This window comes from Triturus cristatus, chromosome 2_1 (assembly GCF_964204655.1).
Source record: "Triturus cristatus chromosome 2_1, aTriCri1.1, whole genome shotgun sequence".
NCBI lineage: Eukaryota > Metazoa > Chordata > Amphibia > Caudata > Salamandridae > Triturus > Triturus cristatus.
This window is the reverse complement of record NC_140581.1, coordinates 878,359,508-878,381,696: the sequence shown is the minus strand read 5'-3', so window position 1 is coordinate 878,381,696 and position 22,189 is coordinate 878,359,508. Positions and strand designations below refer to the sequence as shown.

The following is a 22,189-nucleotide window of genomic DNA, read 5'->3' as shown; positions in this document are numbered from 1 at the left end:
CACTACTTTATTTCTATCACAATTTCAATTATGGGGGCATGGCCAGCAGCCTCTGAAGATGGGCACTATGTACCCAGCTGCAGCAAAACGAGCCTGATATATCCGGGAAGATCTGACCTCTGAAGAGCAACCAGGGATAGAAAGCCGCCGGAACAAGCAGTCGCTGCCTCGTTACTTGAAACGGACGCTTAAATCGTAGTAGGGGATCAGATAAGTGATGCGATGGAGAAGCGGACAACAGGAGCAAGATGGCACCACCTGCGTAATGAAGGGAGCAAGAAAACACAGGAGAAAGGTCGGAGACGCCAAAGTGCCTCGCAGGCGCACAGGGAGTGCCCGCCCACAGCCCGGCACACAATAATCGTGCAGCGCCCACGACTGCAACACGCATAATTGCGGGGGCCTCTCGCAAGTGGAGCCTGCAGCAGTCAGAGCGCTCTGCACAGCGGGAGTGGGCGGGATCGAGCTTCGCCCCGGACCAGGCTGCCAGCGATTGAGCCGGTAAGGAGAATGACGGCGGAGGGAATGTACGATTGAGGGACAATGCAGTAGAGGAGGCCAGCTGGCCAAGAAGTTGGATTAGGTGCTAGTGATACGCTCCCCCCCTTCCGTGCAGGTGCAAATGGAGAACTGCCTCAAAGTTGTTTGAGCGGAGACACAGCCCACCAGAGACGCAGGATCAGCAGCCAGTTTGGAGGTGAGGGGCTGAATGCGTAACAGTATGCACAGTGAGAGCCCCACACAACAGCCTGCATGAGTAGTACCTGTGACATACAGGTTGTGGTCTTGGCTAGAGGGGGTTGGATGAAATCCCCCCTGGAGCGACTAAGATTGTGGGGTACTCTAAGACCGCAAGGTGAAAGCGGTGGTGCGTTTGAGAAAAGAGACACTGCGCAGAGGCCTTGGACACCGGTGCCAGTACTGCATATTCAGGCCAGTGACACAACAGAGCTCAGAACCCAAGCCCGCCGGTGAGCCCTAGCACAATCTGGCTATGGGTCGCAACTATACGGTGGGACCTGGGCAGGTCAACCACATAGATAAATACACTGTGGCAATGGGCCGCGAGGGAGGTGCGACAGTAGGAGAAAAACCACCAGGGCATGACGACTGGTCCCCAGAACCCTCCCTGAAGTACATTATGATGGCAATTAAGGAACTGCGTGGGGTCTGTGTGCAGTATATTATGACTATGTGGGATCCTTTTCTTTTTTCTGTGTTGTGAAGTATTTGAAAATGACAAAAAAGTTAAAAAAAAATTAAGGAACTGCGTGGGACTCTAGAGCCTAATCTGGACTCTGTCACCGAGGAAGTAAACCTACTTCATGCTGATCTCTGGAAACTTTCTGAGAAGGTATCCATGGCGGAGGCAGGTATTGGGGGCCTACAGTCCAAAACCAAGCACCTAGAAGAGCAGGCCTCAGCACTCACCAAGACTCATCAAACTGAAATATTTAACCAACTAGAAGACCAGGAGGCAAGAACACGACATAACAACATTCGGATGATGGGTGTACCTGAGGGAATGGAAGGACCATCGATGGACCTCTTTCTGGAAGACCTGATCCTGAATAAATTGAAGCCTAAACGCCTGTCCAAATTTTTCCGCACCAGGTCCTGGGAGGCAAGCCCTGTCCGGGAGCCCCCCTCGCACGATCATAGCCCGGATTCTGAATTTTAGGGATAGGGACGCCATCTTGCAGGCGGCGCACCAGCATGGGGATCTGCACCATGAAAATGCAGTTATCGGCTTCTTCCCGGATTTTACGCTTCATGTTCAGCGCCAGAGGCGCACATTTGATGCATTGAAGAGGGACCTTTGAGAGCAAAATGTGAAATACATGATGTTATTCCCAGCGAAACTTCAAATAATTGACGAAGGAAAGGTGTATCACTTCCGACTCACAGGCTGAAGTGAGTAACTGGCTAGAGGGCTGGTGAACTGTTGAACGGATAGGGGGCAAAAGTCAAACATTGCCCAAGAACTGCCATGCCTCCGAGGAGAGAGAGACAGTGCCAAACAGCCCTGATCAGTGACAATGAACAGATAAGTGACAAAAAGGGTGCTCTCCTCAGTTTGTAACTTAATGGTCCTCTCCTGGAGAAATCATAGGGGGGGAGGAAGCTCTGGACTGATGTTAACAGGATACGGACTAATTTGAAGTGAGGAGCCCAAACTAACACTAGTAGTGCCGAGAATATTGTTATCCATTCCAGGGACCAGCGAAGGGTACTAACGATTAACAGACCATACAAGCTTTAACACATAATATAAGAACTCAGTGTACACTGCAGATCACATTTTTTGAAAAATTCATTACTTTAATACAAAATATTAAAAAACATATTGAAGGATATGGCGTTACATGCATAATATGATATCTTGATATGATTTGAAGAAATACATGGTGCAGTTGACAAACATGAATATAAACAGACAAATAAACAAAAACAAATTCATACAAGAAGTATCACAGTGCAATATGATTAGGAGAAAAAGGGGACAAATAACTAATGTGGCTGATTGATGGATCGATTGATGAAATGTATCTATATGATGTAAGCGACAAAGCATTGAGACTCCTAGTGTGGTTGGAAAAGCGTAATAGGCAACAATCATGGATGACTGAGGTGCGTGACAAAGAAGGGGTACTGAAAGCAACAAGTACAGACATAGCAGAAACATTTGCTGTGCATTTTGAGGAGGTCTATGCACCCGTATGCACTAGATCCGAAAGCAACTGCTTGGAACTACTTAGAGACTTCTCTCTACCCGTGTTAACTGAAGAAGTGAGTGAGATCCTTGAGGCTGACCTCATGGAAGAGGAATTAAAGGGGGCCCTAGGACTTCTCAACTCAGGGAAGGCAGCGGGTCCAAATGGACTCCCTGTTGAGATCTACAAATGGCTGCCATTCATAATAATACGACCGCTACAAGACATGCTGTTGGAGGCACGAGAACAGGGGCAGCTCCCGCCGGATCAGCAGGCGGCCACAGTGGTATTGAGACATAAGGAAGGGAAGCCACCGGACCAATGAGCCTCATATCGCCCAATCTCTTTGACGAATGTAGAGGCAAAAGTGCTAGCCAAGGTACTAACGATTAGGCTGCTGCCGGTCATTTCAGAGGTTATACATGCAGAGCAATCGGGCTTCATGCCAAGTAGAAGCACTCGCCAAAATCTAAGGAGGTTATACGGAGTGCTCCATATGACAAGGGACCCCGCTTTTTGGCAGACGGCATTGATGGCATTGGACGCGTCAATGGCATTTGATATTATAGAGTGGTCCCACTTGTTTGTGGTGCTGCACAGTTTGGGCTTTGGCGCTAACTTTTGTAGCTGGGTGAGGCTGTTGTACAGGGAACCACAGGCCCGAGTGCGAGTTAATGGAATGTTGTCCAGACACTTTCGGTTGTGGAGAGGCACTAGACAGGGCTGCCCTCTGTCCCCTTTGTTGTTTGCCCTTGCACTGGAGCCTCTGGTGCACTGGATTCAGGGGGATCCAATGATCTGGGGTATAGAGGCGTCTGGGGGGTGAGAGGAGCTAATTTCGCTTTATGTGGATGACATCCTCCTGTACCTAGAAAGTCCACATCACTCTATGGCTAGAGTTCTCTATATTTTTGAGTTGTTCGGGAGCTACTCGGGATATACAATCAATTGGGCCAAATCAATGGTCTTCCCATAATCAGGCACTCCCCGAGGATACAGACAGGATGAATGGCTCCAGTGGTGGAAGAGGGACTTAAGTGCCTAGGCATATATATTGTGCGAGATCAGAGGAAGTTTCAGAAGAACCTCGAGCCCCAGATAGATTGGCTACATACTGACGTACGTCACTGGCGTACTCTCCTATTGTCTCTAATGGGCAGAGCGGCCCCTTTTTAAAATGAGGGCCCTGCCCCACCTTTTGTATGTTCTCCAAAACAAGCCCTGTCCAGTTCCCCCAGCAGTCTTTAAAAGAATAGCCCAGGAAGTTAGAACACTACAGTGGCAGGGTGGCTCTCCCAGAATAGCACTCCATAAACTACAAAAGGCAGTGCATGATGGTGGTTTAGCGGTCCTAGACATTCGACTCTACTACTGGGCCTCGCAGTTGCTTGTCATAAATGACTGGATATATGCAGACATGCACCAGTCAGCCTATAGAGTGGACAGAGCCAGTATGCCGGGTGGAAACTGCGAACCACTCTTGTACTCCGGAAAGCTCACCCGGAATGGACGACACACACTGGGGCTGTACTGGGGTGCTAGAGGGAGGCTAACAGATTCCTGGGCTGGATGGAGAAATTTACTAGTCAGACTTCACTGTGGTCTTGGGACACATTGAAAGAAGTACCCACCCTAACGGGCTTTAGGGGGTGGAAACTGATAGGAATCGGGTACCTGGGAGACGTGTGGAGGGGAGAGGCTCCTATCGCCATTGAGGAGCTACAGCAGTAATACAATTTAAATCAGACACAGAGATATCACTACCTAAGGTTGATGCATGCCTTTCAGCAATATATCCAACATGGTACCTATGTTCCAGATCACCTCCCCCTGGAAGATAGATTATTACTAAACCCCATCCCCGAAAAAGCGACATCCACAATGTATTGCAAATTAATAAATAATGTGCCAGACCCCTGGCTACCCTACATGCCGCATAGACTGACGACCTCAGAAGCATAGATGAGGAAGAATGGCTAGAGGCAATACAAAGCCCAAGAGAGATTGAAATACGGACAAGATTTAGACTGGAGCAACTTCAGATTTTGTACCGTACCTATTATCCATGTACCAGGATAGCTTCTGGGACATTTGCTGACCCTAAGGAGCCCAACAACAAATGCCTTGGGACCAAATCAAATGCCGTCCTCCGATCGACAAATGCAACATAGAAATGGTCTTTTTTTATTTTTGAGTATTTCCCCAGGATGATGGATTGCCTGAACACCTGATCTACTGTACTGACCTTTACTCTAAATCCCGTCTAATATGAAGAGAGTACCTTAGTATCCTCTATCCACTCATTCAATTTATTAAAAATCTGCTTTGCATAAACCTTTTGCAGGCTATCTAGCAAACTAATTGGTCTAAAGGTGCTAGGTTCATTCTTGTCTCCCTTTTTAAAGATGAGGGTAATTTCCGCACACTTCCATGTTAAATTAGATAACAAGTTATTGTAAGGGCCCCACATTGAAGAATCATGTCGGAAGAGATCCCTCATAATTTTATCAGGGCCAGGTGCCTTGCCTAATTTAACAGTTTTGATAGCAGTCTTAGGGGGATATTTACAAGAAAATGTCAGAGTGTGGTATTACCCCAAAATTAGTACCGCCGCGCTCCAACATTTTTTCAACACAGAGATGCGCTGTATTGACAAAAATACGACACACCGCTGCATTTCCCCTAGTGCTGGTGCTACAAAAAGCTGCCTAGCACAAGTGCAGTCACTCTTGTGCCATGTTGCAAGGGGCAATTGTTTATGTGCAGGAAGGGACATCTACCTGCACATAAACAATCTTTAAAGGTGATTTGCTGTTTCTATGTGTGCTGCAGAATGCAGTATGACATTAATTTGAAGATGGTGCATAGAAGATAATCAAAAATATAACTATAACTTTAGAATATCTAATATTTGTGAAGTTAAAGTTGAGTTTGTATAGCAAACATAAATGAAGTTTTCCTAATTATAACTTTTCCTTAACCTATGTATATGTATTACCCACTGGCGGTCACCAGTAGGTAGTTATAGCTAGGACCTTAGTTAGGACCTAGTTTCCATATGAAAAGCGTTTTTTTGTTTTCCCAATCACTTTGGCGTCATTTGACGAATCACCGCGAAGTTTTCAAAACTAGTGGTCTGCTACGGTCAGCTCCTGTCTTGAACGTTTTGGGTTGATCCGTCAAGCAGGGTGCGAGAAAAAAGAGGGGTGCCAATACACGTTTCCCCCATGTTAATTTCCAGAGGAAACTTTAGACCAAGCACCTTTAGATAATGAATGCACTACCTACCTTGATAGGATTTTCACTACCTTTGAATGGCTTAATCATTTAAATAAATTAGTAATACCTTGAAGTATCCTTACAAACTCGTTTAAAGATCATTTGCAGCTTGGGTAGTAGCAAAGCGTGTTGGGTACCGGCTTGGCCAAAGCCAGCTCTTGCGGCCAGTCCCCTCGTAAAGAGCCAAAGGCAGTGCAATGTATGGGTTAGCGACAAGTGTATGGCAGCAAGGCTTTGCTATAGGTTCTGTAGCAAGTACCTCTGAATCCAACCCAAAGTGTTGTACACCTTTTTCCATTGCATTTCACTCTTTATCTAGCACTTATTCACCCTCTAGGTACTATGCTTGAGTAATCCCTCCTTCTGCAGAGTAACTAAACAGGAGAACCACCCTACTTACCTGTTTTAAAAGTACTGCTACCTTGTAAGCATTTGTCCATTGCTTTCCTAAAACTGCTACACAAGCGGCATTAGAGTTAAAAGTACATGCATGCGTATAATTTATTGTAAAGCAATATTTTTATGTATGTTGCATTATTGCAAACACCTTACCTCTGGAATGACGACCAGACCAAACATTAAACCTAAAAGCACCATGTTTACGCCATATAACCATCGGAGGAATATAAAATATGATGCTACCGAAGACCCAAAGTGACCTTTAACATAAGAAAATAGAAAACATCAGTATAACTGAAAAGTCATAGGACATCTGTTTTTTAAAGGTGAGTAGAGCTCAACTCCAAGCATTTTATTAAAAACATCACGAATAGCCTCTCCTAAGTAAATGCTGAAATACATATCTTTTCAATTGGGTGCATTTACTTTTAATCAGAATTAGGCACATAGAATATATATTCATTATATATACAGTAGCAATGTCACATATTATTTTAAACATGAGCCAAGACAATTTAGAACCAATGAATAAAAACATAATATGTCAATGCATCCGGTAAATCTTTAGATTTCTGAATTCTTTTATGTCTTCTGAAGGTGGTCATGGTTGAAGGACTATAAAGGATATTAGTAAAATCTGAACTGACTGTCAGATTTACAGAATAAATAATGGCAATTCTGAAAAGTAGGCTAATTGATAGGTTTTAAATATCAAGTAAAAAGGAAATACACCCAGCATGCAAAGAAAACGAAGTAACTGAAGATTTCATGGATTTGCTGAACATGATCATTATTTGATAGAAAAGCAGACATGATGTATGTTTAATAGTGGCAATGTATGTATGTATTCCTGGGTAGATGGATATCTGATTATAGTTAAAGTGCACCTGAAGAGCTAGCATATTTTTTACTACTTTGACCTGCTCATTTATGGTTCCAAACTTTTGATTAAAGTTTTATAACAAACACATACCCTCACACACATCCAATAGGCCGGTGAGGGGAAGAACTTGTGAGGGGGACAATCAATTTGGGAGCAAGGAAGGGTCCAATGGAGTGGGGAGGGAAGTGGGTAGGTCTGGAGAGGGGGAGTGGGAAGAAGAGGAGGAGGAAGGGGGTAGAGGACAACATGCAAACATCTCCAATAGGGATGAGTCCTCAACAAGAGTAGGAGATAATCACCCACAGGCAGGATTGAGTTCCGTCTTGGTGTCTAGGCAGGTGGAGAGGACTCAGTTGTTGTGAGTTGAAGAACTCATAGGTAGCGAGGGCGAGAAAGTTCTCTGAAGTCCTGCACTAAGAAATGCACCCAGGTTGCCCACCTTTTGTCAAACTGTGGTTGGTGGGACTCTATGACTGCAGTGAGTTTTCCCATCCCCAGTAGATCACTCAGTTTGAGTAGCTAGTCTGCATGGTTCGGCGTGCTATCTGTGCCCCAGTTAGCTACAATCACCTGTTTCACTGCACAGAGAGCAGGGTTAATAGCTTTCCCTTTTTGAGATTGCAGGGGATAGGTCTGGACATTGGGTAATCCCAATAGAATGTGTCTTGGGAAGCACTGCGTCAAATATTTCATTGATGTCGCGTAGAACGTTGTCTCAGTATCGATGTAGTCTGGAACAAATCCACAGGAGGTGGGGGAGTGTGCCAGGCACTCCGCAGGAGCGCCAACATCTGTCGGTTGTGCCTTGCCTCCACGCTGCCAATGTGGCTGAGATGTAGTATCAGTAATGAGTTGTCTTGAGCATGGTTTCCTACCCTGAAGAGGAGCGGGCAGAAGAGCAAATTCTGAAAAGGATATCCACCCATTATTTGGGTGAGAAGGTGCACACGAGCCAACCTTCCCATCTGGCTTGAGCTGGGTTTATAGATGGCTTGAGAGGTTTCATCGGAAAGCCGTAGATGTCAGATAGCAGTCACTTGTCGCTAGTGGGGTTGACTATCCATTTTTATTATGTTGTCAGTCTATGACTATTGAAAGGATAGACCTAGGGTTGACTGATCCAGTGTCGGACTGCTGTATCCATTCTTCTTGGGACTTTGTCAGGTCTCCTCCACCAGGACATCGCCAGAACAGGAACATCTAAATTGGCTTGGCGCAATCCGGCGATCCTGACAGCGATGGCGTACTGTCAGCCAGCTGAGAAGACTGCCAACGTGGCAGACCGCAGTCTGTTGATGCCACATCTCAATATTGAGGGATTCCGTCAGCTCAATGGAGTACTTAAAACCGCTGTCGCACCAGGACGATGGCAGTCCCGCCAAGATCTAAATTAGGCCCCTTGTCTATCAGGTGTAGTAGGCATTGGGTGTTGTCACTACAATTCCGTTCAGGAAGAAAACCAGCTTGGTCCAGATCAGTAAGGCCTTGCATATATGGGCTATGCCTGACTGCTCGGATAATGGTAAAGACCTTGACAATCCCCTCATCAGACTTTACTAGTCCTTCCTCCACATATATCTCTGATATTTTCATCTTGTTAGCTTGATATCGCAGATTGCATGCCAAGAGATGCCCTGCTTTATTGCCCCCTTTGTAGTATTTTTGTTTGGTCCGTAGCAGAGCGCATACTGCCTTGTTGACATCCAGGGCTTTCAACTGCTTTTTAAGTAAGTTTAGCTCTCCTCTAAATGTATGGGGTCTAATGCATTGGTGCTCGACTTCCAAGGCGAGCACCCTCCCTTCCAGCTCTGCTCTCTATCCCTTCCAACTTTGTTGAGATTAGCCGAAATGGCTTGGAAATGACCACTAAGCACTTTTTTCAGGGTCTCTAAAAAGCAAGGGATCAGAGTTTCTGCTGTGTTGTTGAGTTGGGAATAGCGGTCGAGCACTGTTGCTATTCATTTTTGGGTAGAGTCATAGGTGAGCGGCTTGTCATGTAATCACTATGGTAGGCTAGGTGCTAGGAGTAAGGGGACCTTGAAGGGGAGACAGGGAGGAGCATGGTTGGAGAGCGCAGCCACTCCCACATCAATTTGAGTAATCATTGTGCACATGTGGGGGAGGCCAGGAAGTAGGCATGTGCCTGGTGGGAGTCAGAGAAAAAAGTGTAAGCTCTTGTCGCCAGGTGGCGTGCCCACCAGATGTCCGTAAAACCCATCTCCTGCAGCAATCCACCCCCATGGGGTTCAACAAGCCATCCTGCTCTGTGGGTGTGGTCACAGACTATGTTCATTACCGTGTGGTGAGAAAGGATTTGTTTGAAGAGGCGTGTGACCAGGCCCTCAAGATCTCAAGTCTCTGTGTTAAGGGAGATATCTTTTGTTCTAATGTTGGATCCGCGCATTCTATTTTCTTGGTCTTCCAATAATGTCCTCTAAGGTGGCTACTCATTGGCCTAAATCAGCCCCGTCTATCTGGACATCATTCATGTCCGCCACCACTTCATCCCTCAGGGTAGAGAAGTCTTCCCTTCCCGTAATTTGTTGAAAAGGGACTTAAGGAAGGAGGGAGTGATGGGTGCCAGCGGTCGGCTGAGAATGGTCTAGAGCAGTGTGATTGGTAAAAGCAAGTCAGGTGGTGGGTCTGGCTTTCTCGTGGAAGCTTTAGCCAGCATATCCTACTGAGAGTTTTGCCATTTTTCACACATTGCTATCGTCTTTCTACCTCGTTCAGGGACTGAGGGATGCAGATGTGGACGGGGGAGCCTGTTGAAGCCCCGCAGAGTAATGCGATAAACTAGGCAGTGTTTTTCTGTCCATATTCCCACCTGCGGTAGTGCGACTCTGTTGTCAGCAGCAAACTGGCAGGGTCCAGACCTCCCCAAAGCCGATGCAAGGCCTCTGGTTGCAATTATTGTGCAAGTTTGAGCTCTACGCAGGTAGCTTTTGGTGATCTCTGTCATGGTCAGTGAGGGTTGGCTTGTGCAGTCTCAGCAGCTGGGGAAGGATGGGCCTTCAGTGCTCATCACTGTCCCTTGGTGAGGACGTTGTGGGTGCTTGGCCATCCAGTCATGCCGCTAACTCCCTTGACCACCGGTGGAGATCACATTGTGCCTCATGTGACATCCGCTGGTCCTTGGAGGCCGCAAAGCAAGCAGTCAAGGCGATTGCCTCAAGTTAACCACAGCCTCTCATGCTGTTACTTTCTTTAGGCTTCTCGACCGCATGTGAGGTTCCAGATAGGTTGGGGCAGCAAAGTGCGTAGTTTGGCGGGTCGGCACGGCAGACCATGGCAGAACAGCTCCTATGTGGTTGCCATCCTAGACACTACACCTGCCCAGTTTTTTTTAAATGAGCAAAGGAAACATCTTAAAAGACTAATGACAGAGAGTATATTATGTACTGTTACTGAAGACAGGGGAGTAATGGAGCCTCCTGCAGCTCTTGCAAATATGTCACATAACAACAACCCAATAACTCCTCTGCAAACTCAAACTGTCAGAAGAAAAATCTTCCTGGAACAAAAACATAGAAATACCCATGCTACAGTGTTTATAACTGCTTCTGTGCACTAAACACTTGGGAGGAGCCAGGGAGCACACAGCAGGCTCTGGCCCTTGTAGGTGTCCATAACTGTGTAAACAATTGTTTCATCAGCCCCATACATAGTTCCACATTTAAGGTGTCCGAGAGAGTATGGGCCAACTTCCCTCTCCTTCATCCCTGTGTCGCCCACACATGAACAAGGATTATGCTTGCTGAGAAGTGAGAACTAACAGAAATTGCATTGGTCTTATCTCAATCCAACCAAGGGCCAGTGTAATGTTTGGTTACCCTTGAGTAGAACACCCACTAGTGGATCAGGCACAAGCTCTGAAGTGTCACTCCAGGTAGCTACCCTCATCAGGTCCTCACCACCACCCAGTTCCAATTAGCAGGCCCCATGCCACCGCCCAGGCTGCACCTACTGCCATGTCACTTATTCCACTCTGCTGCCCGGTCCATGATTGTGTGTTATCGCGATAGGGGGTAAGTGGAAAGAGCGGATCACCGCCTTCAAATCTCTGTAACCCTCATCCTTCTCCACCTTGGACCCAAGCACCAGCAGTGGCAGCCATCCCAGCACTTTTTTTGAGCCTGGTTACAGTGCCGGAGCCATCAACATGTGGCCCTTCCTAGCCATGATAGTGGGTAAGTGGAAAGGGCAGATGACCGCCTTCAAATCTCTGTAACCCTCATCCTTCTCCCCCTTGGTCCCAAGCACCAGCAGCTGCACCATCCCAGCTCTTTCGATCCTCGTTACAGTGCCGGAGCCATCAACATGTGGCCCCGCTGCTGCAGCGCATTGCTCCCCCTCTGATCCAGGCACCACAGGACATCCGAGGTCCTTCCTAGCCACCAGCGCAGTTTTGCTTTTTAGCTGCCAATCAATACTGGTACTGAGTACACTCACGGTAAGCCGCCTGTGACTGCACAAGAGGATTTACTGAACTGTGGCTCACTACTGGGAAACAATCTTCTCTGTATTAGAGCTATCAGGGCAGTAACTAATTCTCACCTCCAGTTTCGTTGTTTTCAGTGAGTTTGCAGTGGCCAATGTCTGCTTCATTTTTGTGTAGGCCTGGAGATCTCACCTATTAACTGGCCATTTTGTGCACTGCCCTCCAGGGACCACCCAACAATTTTTATTTTGAATTAAATGGGCCTCATTCCATGAAATACTGCTTCATCCAATTTACCAATGTTTTCTTGATGAGAAGTAGAACTTTAAAACTTCAAAAATTATACAAATCGATCCTTATGCACTACTTTGAAATGTCTTTGGGGAGGGAGTTTATTTAAAGTAATCCACATCTCCCGGGGGGGGAGGTATTAGCATACAGTTTGGTGCCCAAACTACAACTTGAGTAGCACTGAACAGTCAATGATCCGATGGAACCCCAGTAGTATTTAAAGCCTCCAATTAGCTGGGGTTCTTGTAACACTACTGCCAAATTTGCAAAACCACCATCCTTCTTCAAGGCTCTCAGCCCACCTCCCCCAAAGAATAATAGATTGATATTGTCTGAGTGATAGAGCTCCAGGGACTATTTGCTGTATGAGTCTGAACCACCCTGGATCCATTCTGTACTCAATGGGTAATTTCAGGGTTACTGTATCTGTCCTCTCCTGACCAAACAGGGTAATCAAAGTCTTTCCTTTATAACCTTATCACCTAGGTTGTTTTCTGTTGGCTGAAGCCAGTAGTCCACATTCTAGAACAATGTTAACACCTTTCTAGCGTCCATAGTTTTATGTCCAGTTCTTTAGTCACAAACTATGAAGATTTAGTGAAAGCTTCATTTTGTCTGTATCCCTGTAAGGAAAAATGTATCAGAGCAACCATCATTATTAGGTTGAGCATTCAAGACCACTTGTATATACTTTAGTATATACTTATATGTGTATGCATTTTGTGGGCTCTGGAGATCAGCCCTAAGACTTTTCTGCTTCTGCTTAGGGACTGTCTTGATAGAAAACGACCAGTAGAGGTCAGTAAAATACCAGAACTGCTTTCTGCTGAGGGAGTTTCTTTTTTTTTTCTGGCAACTGCCTCTATTTAACTTTATTGATAGAAAACGACCAGAAGAGGTCAGGAAAATACCAGAATCACTTTAGCATTCTCTAGATTCCAGTCCATAGAAATTGTATTTTCAGTGATTTGACCACCGAAGGCTTTGATTTTATATTAAAAAGAGAGCATTGGACTATACCATTTTCCAATGAAAGGCTCTATTTCTCTCCATGTGTTTCCATTCCTGGCGTGCCACACAGTTTGGTGCTTACTTTCCCTCCATGTGAAAGAACATTAGATGTTTCAGCACCCAAGCTAATGTGCTGCATAGCTAGATACATATAAGGTCCCAAAGGCGAGACCGATTGCATTGCAAATGCTTGTTCAATATGCAGGACCTTACAATGTTGCATTCTCAATGGATATCATAGTAATTGCTGACATTCATCAAATCTGTCCCTTTAAAAAAAAGAATTTGAACTTTTGATTCCCTCCTGAAGATTTTGATGTGGACCAAGCAAAATGTCTGACATGCTTGCCCTTGTTGCTCTGATGGAGTGTGTTTTGGTTAGGAGTTCTTTTTCATTTTAAAACAGGAAACCCAATCATGCAACTCTGTCTGATTGTCTGAAATTGTATATGTGATCACTGCAGTAAAATGAATGACTGCGGATGACGCTGTGCTATTATCACGGACCGTCATAGGGCTACAGAGACTTTTGGATGCATTTGGGGCCCATATGAAATTTTTGAATTTGGTGATGAACATGTCCAAATCACACGTTATGATAATGGGTCAAAGACCCAGAAAATCCAGAACCTTTTTTTGTAACGGGGCAGAGGTCTCCAAAGTGTCCTCTTTTACGTATTTGGGGGTCTTGTTCGATTAACGATGCTCCTGGGTCCCCCAATTTAAAGCTAAGAAAAACGCAGTAGTTAGGTCAACCTCAGCATTATTGGGGTTTTCAAAGCGGTTGGGAGCCAGACCCTTTGAAGCCATTCTCGCTATTTATCGCTCTAAATGTTTGGCCATTGCCACATATGGCGCTGCTATCTGGGGCTACAAACTTGCGATAGGGGTGCAGTCGGCAGAAAACAACTTTTTACGTACGCTTTTGTCTGTGCCCCAATCATCCCCTACATTCTCTATCCACCAGGAATTAGGGTTGGGGTATGTGACTGACCAACTGAGATTGGCCCCATTAGTTTGTTGGATGAAAACATGGCCAAACCCGGAGTTGACCTTAAATCTTGAGATCTTGCGGGATTGTTTTGCCCTGGATAATGCTAGTAGTATCCAATGGCTGTCCTACGTTAAGTGCATGTTTGATGAACTAGGGCGTCCTGATATCTACAATACCCCAGCAGGGATCAAAAAAGAAGATGTATACTGGGTGAAAACACATTTTTTAACCTCAGTAATGTTGGCCCGGGAGCAATTAGAGTTACAAAAACCCATGGTCAAGGCCCATTATCTAACAATTTCCTCTCCATTGATTGAGCCCTACTTAAGTATTGTGACCAAACCTTACCATCGCTGGCTCCTGACTAGATTTCGTTTTAACCTAATTCACCCCTTGTTGGGTAATTATTCTGGTTGGTGTAAAATAGAGGAGATGGGCCCGTGCCAGTGTGACAACTTTTCATCACAGGACACCTTGCACTTTATCATGTTTTGCGACTCTTATAACGACCTACGGAGGAGGTTTTTAGTCCCTCTTCTGAAGGAATAGGGCTTTATTCAGGTTAGACCAGCCCTATTACACCTTCAACTGCTGGATGATGTTAGGGCCATTTTCTGTGTGGCTAGTTTTCTTGTTGCTGCTGTTCGCCGCAGAAAAAGAACATTGCCCTTGGTCAACTCTGATCGAACTCTAATTGGTTTTGTATTTTAACTAGGATTGTGACTTCCTGCTGTAGATTGGATCATTTATGTTATTTTAACCTTCTATTTATGTATTGTACTTTTATGATTTTAATTAATCGAATAAAAGTGGCTTTGTCTGTCTGTCTGTCTGTTTGTCTGACTGACAAATAAAGCTGAGAGCTTACAAGCATTACCCCCACAGAATCACACTGGCATGGTACAATAGTTTTAAAAATCCTAGTTACAAGAGCATGAACACATTACAAATGTTTGGGGTTGTTTCTTTTTCTGAAAATAGCAGGATTTAAATTCATCATGATATTACCTGTTACTTTGACTTATCTTTTACTAAGAGACCGATTAATTTTCAAAAGATGCACTAGAGACTGATAGCGACTTAATTGTTATTTAGTGTGTGTTACACCTGACATCCTTGGCATGGTTTTCCCTCAATCTTTTTTTCTTCCTTCCTCCAGTTTTGCTCAATTCGTTTTTGTTCGTCTTAGGAATCTGTGCACTTTACCACTGCTAACCAGTGCTAAAGTACTTGTGTTCACTCCTCTAAACATGGTAACATTGGCTTACTCCCAAGTAACATATTTAATTTACTTAGCAAACACAAGGAGATGATGGATGGAGTGCTGAAACTTTTCAGACACTCACCCAAAGTCACAGATCTGGGTTGAATCCATCATCGTTCTTTAGCTCACTTCTCCATCCTAGTTCAGACCCAGTCATATTCAAATCAGTATTGACCCTGTTCCTCATGGGAACAGTCCAGCCAGAACTGCCAAGCCAGGTATTCCCTGGACCAGAAATAAGCATACTTGGAACTGTTTCAGGGTAACACCCCTTATCAGCCAGGCTAGCTTGAATCCAGTAGGAGCGAGAGCAAGGGACCCACATCTAGGCATACCGTGCCAACTTAGGGCAAACAAAGCAAACACAACGAGATGATGTACAGAGCACTAAACCTTTTCAGACACTCACCTCCAGTCCCAGATCTGGGTTGAATCCATCATCGTTCTTTAGCTCACTTCGCCACCCCAGTTCAGACCCAGCCATATGCAAATCAGTCTAGACCCTGTTCCTCAAGTGAACAGTCTAGCCCGAACTGTCAAGCCAGGTCTTCCCTGGACCAGAAACAAGCATCCTGGGACCTACATTCCTAACCTTTGTACCCAGCCAGATGGCAGGTTTAAGGAAGGAATGTGCAGATGCCCAGGGGAGGGAGAATATAAGGATGAGCCATCCTGGAGGTTGTTTTAATCTCTGAGGGCTGATAAGTTTTGAGATTAGATCAGATATTTCCCAGATCACCGCAAATAAGCTTCTCTCAGAGTAATGGACATGAACAAGATGCAGCATTTTAAAAGACATAAGCAAGTGGATGAATTCATAAAGAATATTTCAGTAGTCAACACCAGCGGAGCTTAAATGGTCAACAGGATAGGTAAACCCCCTTGGTGATTTATCTCTCCTGGTATTGCCCAGGAGCTCTTGATTCTTCTTCTTTTCCTATGCTGCTTTCTTCTTTTTTTCCATTAAGGATTTGTATCATAGATCCACGACCTAGATGGTGTAATTAAACCACTTCATTTTTCTTTTTAGTTCTAGTCTCGACTTGGAGGGCCCCATAGGCCTTAGGACATGAAAAAGAAAGGAGGGTTCTCCCGGGGACGGAGGGGTGGACAGGTTTTAGGTAGAATTTGATGTAGGGCCACTGGGGCTTAAGGGAAAAAAGAAAGAAAGTGTCTCCATAACTAAAAATCCCTGCAGAACATTGAAAGAAGATTCTACTTCAGTAATAGGTTTAATCTTTTTACCCAGTAGAGAATGATTGGAGACCAGAGTGTCCAGATAGAAATATTATCCTAGAATGTCAATAGCTTGAAAGTGAAAGGAAGGAGGGAAAGGGTCTTGCAGTACTTAAAGGATGCTTCAGCACGCATTATCATGTTATAGAAAACTCCTCTAAGTGAAGGTGAATGTCTAGAATTGTTTGGCTCTAGGAAATGGGTGCAGAAAATAGTCTGCACTAGCCACCATTCTAATATAAAGCGGTGGTTATATTGATAAATATAAAGCCTCATATAACTATAAAAGAAAGTATAGGAGACAGAGCAGGCAGATGGGTCATTGCGAAACTTCAGATCCAAAAACAAAAGTTTACGTTGGTGGGCTTCTACGGTCCGAACATTGATGATGGAGAGTCATTTAGAGAAATGTTGACAAAGCTACTAAATTTCCCTTATACCGTCATTCTAGCTGGTGATTTTAATGTGATTTTAGATAACACTCAACCACGGATAATAAGATGTTATCTCAGATCAAAATCTCCAAGAATCAGCTTGTATTATGTGATATATGGAGAGGGAAGATGGAAATTATAAAAAGATTCACTTATAGTGACAAAAAATATGGACATGGGTCTAGAATAGATATTTTTCTGGTTGATCAGGGACTAAAAGAGCTTGTGCAAGGTATCACATGTGTAGGGGCCCACCTGTCAGATCACTCCACAGTCTCTTATGTCTCTGTCTACTAGGTTACGTCAAATAAGGTGGACCATGGCTTGCACCCTACTGCAGGATGATGCAGCTATAAAAGCACTTAGGTTAGATACAGAGAAATTCTATAAGATTAACTTGGATAGTGCCCCCGTGGGAGTTGTTTGGGATAAATACAAGGCCTTCCTCAGGGGTAAAATCACTAGTATGTTAACGTTCAAAAGAAAAAAGTATATTGTAGCGGTCGGGAAGTTTGAAACTTTAATTCAGGTCTGGGAACGGGAGATGGTTTGTGCCTTGGATGATAATGAGAAAGTCCTTTTACAAGCTTCTCTTCAAAATTTAAAAATGGAATCGCATTCAAGATACGCAAATTACCATCAACTCAAAGTTGATGGTAATTTGCGAGAACTTTGAAAAATGAACAAAAGTGCATTTTCAAAGTTCTATGTTGCACTCATACATGCCCTTGGGGAATATGTGTGTGCAACATGTTTTTAAATTGTAATTTCAGGGGTGCATCAGGGTGTCCTTTTGGCACCCTTGCACCCTTGAAATTGCATGCGCAATTTGGGAGTACCTATTTGGTACTCACAAATTGCGCGTGCAATTCCCATTGACTCCTATGGCCCATAGGAATGAATGGGAAGCAATTCCTTATTTGCGATTCACAATTTAGCAGTCGCAAATAAGGAATTTGTAGGAATCACACATTGTTTTGCGATTCCTACATGCATAAGGAATTGTGATTCCTAAATTGCGATTTCTTAAAAATCGCACTTTAGGAATCGCAATTCCTAACTTTGATGCATGTGCCCCTAATCACACAGCGGGACTGCTCACAAAACAGGAGGTTATAAAGGAAGCTTTTCAAAACTACTTTAGGATCTATAACAGGAAGGGTTAGTGATTACCGAGAAAGAGGTTAAGGCCCATCTGAACCAGGATAGTCCAAATAGTATTAGTGAGGACAGCAGTACTGCTATTAACAGTAGTATAACACCCTTTGAAGTCAAGAGCGCAATTAGGATGGGGAAGATGGGCAAAGCAGCAGGATCGGTTGGGCTACCGACAGAAATATATAAGCTCTCTATGTCTTACTCCTGATAATGATTAAGCTGTTCCAAGACATCTTACAGAATGGTGCGGACATGTCTGCATCTTGGAATGAGGCCATAGTGACCCTAATCCTAAAACCAGAGAAGTTTCCAAGGAAATGTGAGTCATATAGCCATATACCGCTCCTAAACAGCGATTATAAAATATTTGTTAAAATTCTGGCAGAGATTGAATGGAGTAGTGGGGGACTGCCTACATGAAGACCAGAAGGGTTTTGTAGAGGTAGAAGAATACATGAGTTGACTTTCACTCTGGTAGGTGCAATCGATATGGCCACCACATATAAAGTACACCTGTGAGTTATTACTCTAGACGCCACAAAGGCTTTTGATCGGGTAAATTGGGTTTACCTACAAACAATGTTAGAAATGTATAATCTAGACAAAAGCTTTGTAGGTTATTGGCTATGATATACCAAAAACTGTGTGCCAGAGTCCTGGTGAATGGGAATTTTACTGCTCCCTTTAAAATCTCGAGGGAGACCAGGCATGGCTGCCCTCTATCTACATTATTATTCAACCTTATATTGAACCACTGGCAACAAAGATCAGGTTGTGTGTTGTGTCTTAATTATTTACTGAGTTGATGTTTTCAAATGTTTTACATACCTGTCTCAGAATTGAAGCCCGCCTGCTTGCAGCCAATCTACCAAGGGTTGAGCATGGGATCATTTTCTCAGACCTATTTTGAGCCCTTTATTGTGTTAGTGGCCTTATTGCCAGTGGTAGATATAAATGTGTCAGTTCTAATACTCCACTTTCCAAAATTTGATGGCAGCGGTGTGGATGAGGACTTGTGTTTAAAAAGTACACTTTTCAGTAAAGTGAATTAAGATTTTAAAAATCCTCTAAATTGCCTTAGAACAAAACTTTTGAGTTTGATTTTTGGAACTTGGACTAAACTGTTTTTAATCCATTGTGTTTTTTCCAAAATTGTTCTAAGTATGTGTTGCTAGATGTTGTAACCCAAAACTAGGGAACCATGGAGCTAGACCTAGATAACCTGCCCAAGCTCAGGATGGCTGATCTTAGGATGCAGTGTAGGCTTAGGGGGCTGCCTGTGTCCAACAAGATCAGGAAGGTAGGGTTGCTTGAGTCCCTTAGAGCCTGAGCTGGGGTAGTTGAAGAGATTCAAGATGGGATGGAGGGTGTTCCCCTCAACCTTACCCAAGAGCAGGATGAGGATGGTGCCTCTTCCATTTTGTCCAGTGTTAGCTAATGTGATTCCAAATAGTGGGTGGAGGCAGGGTCCACTGCTCAGGAACCATGACTGTCCCTTGCAGAGAGGCAGCTTGAGGCCCAACTAGCTTCCCTTTTCTTGGAAATGGTGACATTGGAATTAGCTAAGAAGAGCTGGGCAAGGGAGGAGGATAACATAAATGGTGGCAGTGAAAATGATTAGGTTTTTTAGATGTCCAGGAGTGGTAGATTTGATCACAATCACCTCAAGGGTATAGTGCCCAAGTACACAGAGGAGGATGACATTGATAAGTGGCTAGCAGCCTTCAAGAGGGACCTTAGAATTAGAAGGGTCTACTCTAAGTGTTGGGGGCACTCCTGTGGGAGTTGATTACAATAGCCGGGAGAGATAGGCCCCTTAACAGAAGTGGGAGGCTGCAGAATCATACCAGCAGATGAAGGCATGCATGGTCAAGAGATTTGGTCCGACTCCAGAGCAATACAGGGTAAACTTCAGAGACACCCAGAAAGTGAGTTCACAGTCTTGGGTAGACTTTGTGAATGTCTCAGTGAAGGCACTGTAAGGCCGGATTGTTGGTAACAAAGTTGATACTTATGTGGGATTGTATTATTCGTTGTTGAAAGAACATATTTTAATTCATTGTGCAGAAGAGACATGACACTCGTATTGAGTGGACTCTAAGCTGACAGACCCCAGAGAGCTGGGGGAGGCAGCTGATGAGTGGGTGAGAATCCTGGTTTCCTATCAACACCAGGGGGGGTAACCAGAAGAAAGGAGGACAGGCCCCTCCCCAGGGGAAAGCCCAAGGAAAAGAAGGTCAAAAACAGAAGGAGTCCTCCAAAGACCCATAAAATCTTAACAAGGAGGGGGGCTGACCCAATCCAAATACAAAGGGAGGGAGTATCAGGGAAAGGATGGTAGGTTTTTTGATCCCTCAAAGGTGGGTAAGTGCCTTTGACTGTAACCAGCCGGGGCACAAAAAGGGAGATGCTGTCTGCACCAAGAAGCCTCCCACTAAGGGCTCAGTGTGGGGTTCCAGAGTGCCAGAGAGGTGCTAGACAGGTGCTAGAAGCATAATCTATACAAAAGGAGCACGTGATTCATCCAAATAATGATAGCGTTCCAAGCAGTGTGCTCATATATATCGTCCATTCTCCGTGTATCCAATCAAAAAAATTCCAAGGGAGGCTTGTTTAATTGGAAGTCCAATTCAAAATGTATTATTCAATCCAATTTTTCAACACAAAGGTAAATTATCCAATTTATCCAGACAAATTTATTATTCAATCCAATTTTTCAACACAAAGGTACATTATCCAATTTATCCAGCCAACGCGTTTCATCCTACACGGACATCATCAGGGCTTCTAATATCATGATAATGACATGACTTTAAATTCCATGTCATGCGCCCATCTATCCAGACTATCCAGAAGGGAAAGGCTGGACACTTGGACCCTGGAAGAAAGGGTCAACATCCATGGACAACGGCACTGGGTCTGGTGACCCAGCCCAGAGAACTCCAGAGGTGCAGAAGGAATCTAACCCTGATGGGGAAGATTGGACTCTGAGATAGGGACTCCATCCCTGCCAGTGCTGTCAGATTTGGCAGAATTGACAGGAGCAGGTGGACCCTCGAGAGAGGAGTTTTGTATGGGACAGAGAGACTGTCCTACCCTTGAGACCTTGAGGTGGATTGCCTCTAAGCAAGAGGAGAGAGATGACAGTGGGTTTCCCAGAATATACTGGGAAGATGGACTGCTTTATACTGAGGCAAAAAAAATCAAGGAGGGGGCCACCAGGAGGTTGGTGGTGCCCCAGAAGTACAGAGAGTTCATCCTGACCTTGGGTCATGATATCCCCTTGGCAGGACATTTGGGACAGACAAATACATGGAACCAGTAAGTGAACCACTACTGGCTCCATATGTCTGAAAAGGTAAAAGAGTTTTGCAGCTCATGTGTCACCTGTCAGGCCTCTGGCAAGGCAGGGATCAGGACAAAGGCTTCCCTAATACCACTGTCAGTGATAGGTTCCTTTTGAAAGGGTAGGGATGGGCATTGTTGGTCCCCTGGACCCACCTACTGCATCAGTGAATTGGTATATCTTGATGATAGTAGACCATGCCACTAGGTACCCCAAGGCGTACCTCTTAAAACCATAAATGCTACTGCAGTGGCTAGAACTCTGCTTGGTGTATTCACCAGAGTGTTTTTTCCAAAAGAGGTTGTGTCAGATAGGGCCACAAACATTCTGTCTAGCTATCTGACTGCCATGTGGGATGAGTTTGGTGTCAACTACAAGTTCACCACTCCCCTATCACACCCAGACAAATAGTCTGGTGGAGAGGTTCAACAGGACCCTGAAGGGCATGATCAATGGGCTGTCTGAGAAACTCAGGAGGAGATGGGATGTTCTCCTCCCATGCCTACTGTTTGCCTACAGGGAGATTCCACAAAAAGGGGTTGGTTTTAGCAATGTTGAGTTGTTATTTGGACACCATGTGAGGGGGCCATTGTGCCTTCTGAGAGAGTCTCTGGAAGAGCCTCTCAAAGAAGCAAAGGACAATGTGCTTGATGCGCTAGGCCTGAGATCAAGAATGACAGAGTACATATCCAAGGCAAACAGGAAACTGGAGGCTAGCCAGGAGCTCATGAAGCACAGG

General features: G+C 44.7%; 1 protein-coding gene across 1 annotated transcript in view; it reads right to left on the bottom strand.

Annotated features, from left to right (window-relative positions):
• Positions 1 to 22,189, bottom strand: part of LOC146866022 (transmembrane channel-like protein 2-B) — a 704,484-nt gene that overhangs the window by 455,127 nt on the left and 227,168 nt on the right. Inside the window, exon 7 of the mRNA XM_085633032.1 lies at positions 6,546 to 6,652. Within this exon, the coding sequence (XP_085489158.1) occupies positions 6,546 to 6,652 (107 nt within the window). The remainder of the gene's footprint in view (positions 1 to 6,545; positions 6,653 to 22,189) is intronic.